Genomic DNA, 5585 nt, shown 5'->3' on the forward strand with positions numbered 1-5585 from the left:
GCCTCGGTCCTTTTCCAGCCGGTGGAGTTGGGTAAGGCTTCCTGCAGCTGCTCCATATGTTGGTGGTGGAGAAGCTCTGGGGAAGAGCTTGGTCCTCAAAAGGATGGAAGAAGCCCCGAAGCAAGTTCCAGTAGTCAGATGGCTCCAAGTGCTCAGACTCTTTGAGCTGTGACAGAAAGAAACTGCAACTCTGTTTTTCTTTAAGAATAAAGATTTGTGAAATATAGTTGTAACCCATTTATTGAGCATTGGGAAACAGTTCAAGAAGTGCCTGGGTATTCAGAACATTTCTATTCACTCACCTGTAGCCCCCCAAGATCGGAGCTTAAGTTTGGTATACATTTACATTTAGACTGAGCATTGTCTTTGAATAGTAGGCAGTTTTGGGGAAAAACAATGTTTTTATATGGGGACATTGGGTTATTTTTAATAGTCACAAGTTTATAGTAAAGTAAAACAGTTTATATCAATGTCTGAACATTGTTGTGCAAAAACAAAATTACAAACAATGCAACAATCCAAAGGTTTGTAACTCTAAGGGTTAGGGTCACTGTTCAAGTATAAGACTGTTCAGCACTGTTCATTTAATTGCCCGAACATGGCTGTACAAGATAGATAGCGATAGATAGACACGTAGAGGATACTTAATTCATGCCCTCGGGAAAATTCAGGTATCTTATGGATCAAACACAACAATTACAGACAATTAATGAATATAAATAGACATAAATAGGAGAGTTAAACACAAGAGGTGCTTAACAAGTTAAGCAAAATGAAGTGTAAGTAACAGCAAACCCAAAATGTGATGTCCTTAGCTGTAGTTTGAAAACCAGTGAGATAGAGGCTTCCAAATTTGGTATGATGAGGTTATTTGTAGTCTTGGGGACCTGAATATTGATAACACTTGCCAGTTTTGAACAGTTATCCATAAAATTCAAACTGAAAAACATTTTATCTTTTATCCTATTTTTTTTCTCTCTGTTATTTTCAAATCCTACCTCCCTGTTATCTGGACCAGAGGTGTCAAACATACGGCCCGTGTACCAGAACTGCCCTGTTAAAGGGTCCAATCTGGCCCACTAGATGACTAGACTAAGAGGTGCCAGGTCTCAGGAGCAAGTTAAACAATGCCCACTTCATGTAAAGGCTCAGGCTGTTCACCTGTTTTGCAAAGGGATGAACGTCTAAGAATGTACTTATAATTCTTACCCAAAAAAGGGGAAAATATTGGAACTGATATTGCTTAAAAAGGGTATTACTGGTCTGGCCCATCTGAGATCAAATTGGGCTGTATGTGGCCCATGAACTAACATGAGTTTGACACCCCTGATCTAGACCCTCAGTTCTATTTAAATGGGGAGCTGTAACCCCTCCATCACACAGCCAATAGATCAAAGAAGCAATGCAAAACAACAAGCTTGAAAAAAATCTGTAGAAACTTGCAGAAATACAGAGAGGATGCTGATACGTGTAGAGCAACAACAGAAAAAGCTTTTTACAGCTGTCATAGATTACATTACAAATTTTAAAACGTATGACAACACCACATAAAGGCTACTACCCCATACTGAGATCATGTCATAGTTTATGGTCCATTTTGCACTTCATCAGTGTTACTATTCAAATAGTCCAACAAGAAAGTCATGTCTCCACCTGTGTTATCAGCCTGGTCATTTTCATTTGGTCATATGACACACTCACCGCTGAATTACATCCAGGTGTTCAGCCTGTATCTCTTCACACTCAGACTGAGGAAGGGCTGCTGCTTCTCTCTGTCTTCATTTATTGTTTAATTACAACACTAACTTGGATTGCTGTCAACAAGACCTCACAATGTGCATGTTTTGCAGCTTCAAATGTTGCTTCATTTTCTTCAATATGCTCTTTTTGGTAAGTGATGTGGCTAAATCTCTTAATGATTTTAAGTGTTTGGAACGGTAATTGATTACGTCTATTAAAATAATTAATAGGGATTTAAAAAAAGAAGTACGGGAGACCGGGGTTGGTTGGCACACAGCTTTTTTTTCTGCCTTGTGAAGGTCACAAAAACAAAAATGTGACATCAAAATAATTGCTTTCTTCACCTGCACCCATGAACGTTAAAACAACTGAAAGTTACTGACTTTTTTGCTGAGGGAAATGTTTCAGTTTTATAGTATTAAAAGTGAAAAAGTGGTCTGAGGCCTAAATGTTTTATAAAATTATGTTAGATCGAGATATTAGAAATTTGTTAATTGTAATTAATTGACAAAAGAATCAGCTATATTTTCATATGTGAGCGATTTTGGTTTGCTGCTGTAACAGAGTTTTGTCACAAAGTTGGGTCAAATGTCAGTGAGATTAGTTGGCCAACTGATTTTGGCTTAGTTAGCACATGTAGCAACAAACTAAAATTAACCATTGTGACTATGACTGTGTTTTGAGCAACTACAACTATTTTGAAAGGTTAAAAACAATGTTTATATTGTTAATTATTTATAATTACTTTGAACGGTCAATGGCAAAATTAATTCAAATTTCCTACTGATAAATTGATTAAAATATTTGCTTTTAAAACTGGACAAATATTCAATTAAATGTTCATATTTTCTTGTTCTCGTTTAAATTAAATGTTCAAATTGTTTCTATTGGTTGCTTCATTTTTTGTTACTATGCCATTTTAACATTGTGCCAAGCACCCCCGTGATAGGGCTGGTTGGCACAAATGCACAACATAACTTTAATCACAAATAACCTAACTTTAAAAAAGCATTTGTTCACATTAAAACATATTTATTTATAGCTGGAACCTTAACCTTTCATTTGCTGATAGTTTGAATATTCTAACATAAATTATACCAGAATGATACAGCAGAGACTAACAAGTGTGCCAACCAACCCCGGTCTCCCCTACAGAATAAATTAAAAAAATAAATATTTTAGATTTTCAGATTTTCTACTAAACTGCAGGTCATAATGTAAGTTGTACAGACTGGCACTGAATCATTGGGTTTAATGTTTGTATTCACAGTACGCTGCATTAATGTCCAGTTGTTCAATGTCTTTTTCAGGCATCAGGCGTTGCCCTCATCGTTATCGGAGTACAGCAACACTCGACTTACAAACACATGGGCGAGTTTGCAGGGAGCAGCCTGTCCAAAATCTCTATCGTCCTCATTGCAGTTGGTATCACCATAGCCCTCGTCTCGATCTTGGGCCACTTGGGGGCATTTTTTAATAGTTCTTCCATGGTGTCCTGTGTAAGTAACATTATGCTTCACATAGTTAAATGTCTCCTCATAGATGTGATTAAGAAAGTCTCTGTGGGACAATTTTGGGAGGATGGTGTTTTCAATTCTGGATTAAATACTCTGTTCAGACACCAGACATGTTTCAACAAATGTGTCACTGACAGTTTTGCTGTAAGGTGTCTTTAAGGGATATGGGACATGCCTGACCTCTAACACTGCTCACGCTGTTTCTTTATGATCTAGTTCATCTGCATCCTGATCGTCATTATCATTCTGGAGCTACTCACAGGGGGCGCCTTCTACATATTTCGCAGCCGGGTGAGACACTTAAATCCTGAGATCAAGCCAAAACGTTTTGCTTCTCAAGGCATACAAGAGGTGGTTTGTCATCACCATAGACAGATTACTGAACAGGCCTACCAGACACAGACCCAGGGGCCAAGTGTCGGGGGCCCCTTGGCATTCCCCCTTAAAAATGTCACTCAAATGAACACTTACCGACCAGGAAGAGACTCAAAATGACCATGAAGATATGCAAAAAGACTAGGGATGGGCATTTAAAGCAACTTCCAAATTGAAGTAGTCACATTCAACGTAAAGGAGAAATGGTTGGCCCTTTTGAATTTCTGTGCCCAGGTGTCCTGGGGGCCCATTGTCTCATAATCCGGCCATGGTTATTATAAGTAAAGCTCTGGTACTGATCATAGAAAGATTAAAATCTTCTTTCTTATCTCTGTAGACTCTCCTCCTAAAAGTGAAGAATGCTATCGACTACGACAGCAAAGCAAGAAGGGTGATCAATGAATACAGCCCGGAGAAGAGACACACCATCGACAAAATTCAGGAAAAGGTGACACACAGAGATTTACGTTTTGTATGTGCTTGATAGACTGGAAAGGGGCCAGATTAACCCAGGGGCCAGGAAATACTGTAAGCTGTAAGCCTCCATGAGTCCCTCAGCTCTCTGTGCAGTTTATCAGTTAGCAATCAAAAATCAGTTTGTTTTCTCGTATGTAGACTAGACTGGTTTCACAGTGCACCATACAAAGACAGATCTCCAGAGGCAGCCTTAGTGCACTCTTCCTCTATTGTGTTACAGTTCAAATGCTGCGGTGCAGACGGCCCTGACGACTGGTCCAACAGTGTGGGCTGGGAGAACCACGACGCTGTGCCAGATTCCTGCTGCGTGCTGAAGAGTCCGGGCTGTGGTCAGGACAAGGACAAAGTGCGCACAAAGGTCTGCTGGGAAATTTCATTTCAAGTTCACATCCACATCCAATTTCTGTGAACAAACGAGGCAGTGTTTTGTGTCTGTGTGCTCCTCCTCAGGGTTGTATCCGGGCCATCAAGCTCTTTCTGTTGAAGAATCTGCTGTGGGTTGGTGCTGTCTGCATCACTCTGGGAGTCGGAGAGGTAAATAAACACTTCATGAATCGAGTGTATCTTTAAAAAAACAAAAATCACATGTATTTATTAAATCATCTGCAATTTCCAGTATGAGCAAATGTTCGTGGCGATGCTAATGCAGACATTTGAAAAGTAAGTGGAGGATGACGTGAATGATAATAAAGCCTATCTCATGCCCCGGGTGGTGAAATACAGAATTAATTTGATTTTACGGAGAGAGAAAAGAACCTTTTTGACCTGTTGTTGAGTTCATTTGCTCCCAGTAACTCATAACCTTTCTGCCTGTTACAGGTTTTTGGAGTGATAGTCGGGGTGTGCTTGTGTCTGAACATAAAAAGAAAAAACTATGAAACCATGAGCTGATGTGTCATCGTGGTCAAGCACAGCCAACGTCCCACATCAATGATATTTTTTCTCTCTTTTTGCCCAAATTAGATGTATTTTATTTGCTTTTGCATGTTTATTCTTCCTCAAACGTGACATACAGATGAGTTGGTGTGACCCTGACACTGATAGGTTTGACAGTAACTGGTACTTTGTTGCTATGCTTGCAAACTGTGACTGACAAGTTATCCAACAGATGGAAATCTTTTGGTCTATTGCGGTGTATGCCATTGAAAACACCAGCTGTGACAGTCTTATATTAGAATTTCATGCTACAATGAATATTTGCAATAAACGTGTGATACATTCTGGTCGACTGGGTCAATGTGCATTTTTAACATTTGACTTGCATCACATGGTTGCTTCAGTTGACATGTAGATGCTCGCTCTGCTGAGCACAAAATGATTTCTGAGGTGCTCTTAAAGGTCCAGTATGTAGGCTTTAGGTGGATCTACTGGCATCGACATACAGAGTGAGTCTTCTTCCATGGAGTCCACTATGTTGTTTCTACAGTGGCCCAGAACAGACAAGCTAAACACTGGCTCTAGATAGGGCCATTTGCG

At 39.6% G+C, this 5585-nt stretch overlaps 1 protein-coding gene across 2 annotated transcripts; it reads left to right on the forward strand.

The window, feature by feature from the left end:
- The first annotated feature begins 1704 nt into the window (after positions 1-1704).
- LOC125880577 (CD63 antigen-like) lies at positions 1705-5332 on the forward strand. 2 transcript variants are annotated; one of them, XM_049563161.1, is made up of 7 exons: positions 1709-1890; positions 3051-3239; positions 3474-3548; positions 3970-4080; positions 4330-4467; positions 4560-4643; positions 4929-5332. In XM_049563161.1, exons 1-7 carry the CDS (start codon positions 1834-1836, stop codon positions 4998-5000), a joined length of 726 nt encoding a protein of 241 aa, XP_049419118.1. In that variant the 5' UTR covers positions 1709-1833; the 3' UTR covers positions 5001-5332. The 2 variants fall into 2 exon arrangements, with proteins under 2 accessions (XP_049419119.1, XP_049419118.1); XM_049563162.1 differs by lacking the exon at positions 3474-3548 and having other exon boundaries at positions 1705-1890.
- The last annotated feature ends 253 nt before the right edge of the window (positions 5333-5585 follow it).

This window comes from Epinephelus fuscoguttatus, linkage group LG20 (genome assembly GCF_011397635.1).
Source record: "Epinephelus fuscoguttatus linkage group LG20, E.fuscoguttatus.final_Chr_v1".
In the NCBI taxonomy this organism is placed as follows: Eukaryota; Metazoa; Chordata; class Actinopteri; order Perciformes; family Serranidae; genus Epinephelus; species Epinephelus fuscoguttatus.

Bases quoted from the DNA above. Each gene is read 5' to 3' on its own strand.
- LOC125880577 (XM_049563161.1), top strand. From the start codon at position 1,834: ATGTGCATGTTTTGCAGCTTCAAATGTTGCTTCATTTTCTTCAATATG. The intron at 4,468-4,559 runs GTCTGCTGGGAA...GCTCCTCCTCAG, and splicing joins AGGACAAAGTGCGCACAAAG to GGTTGTATCCGGGCCATCAA. The intron at 4,644-4,928 runs GTAAATAAACAC...TGCCTGTTACAG, and splicing joins TCACTCTGGGAGTCGGAGAG to GTTTTTGGAGTGATAGTCGG.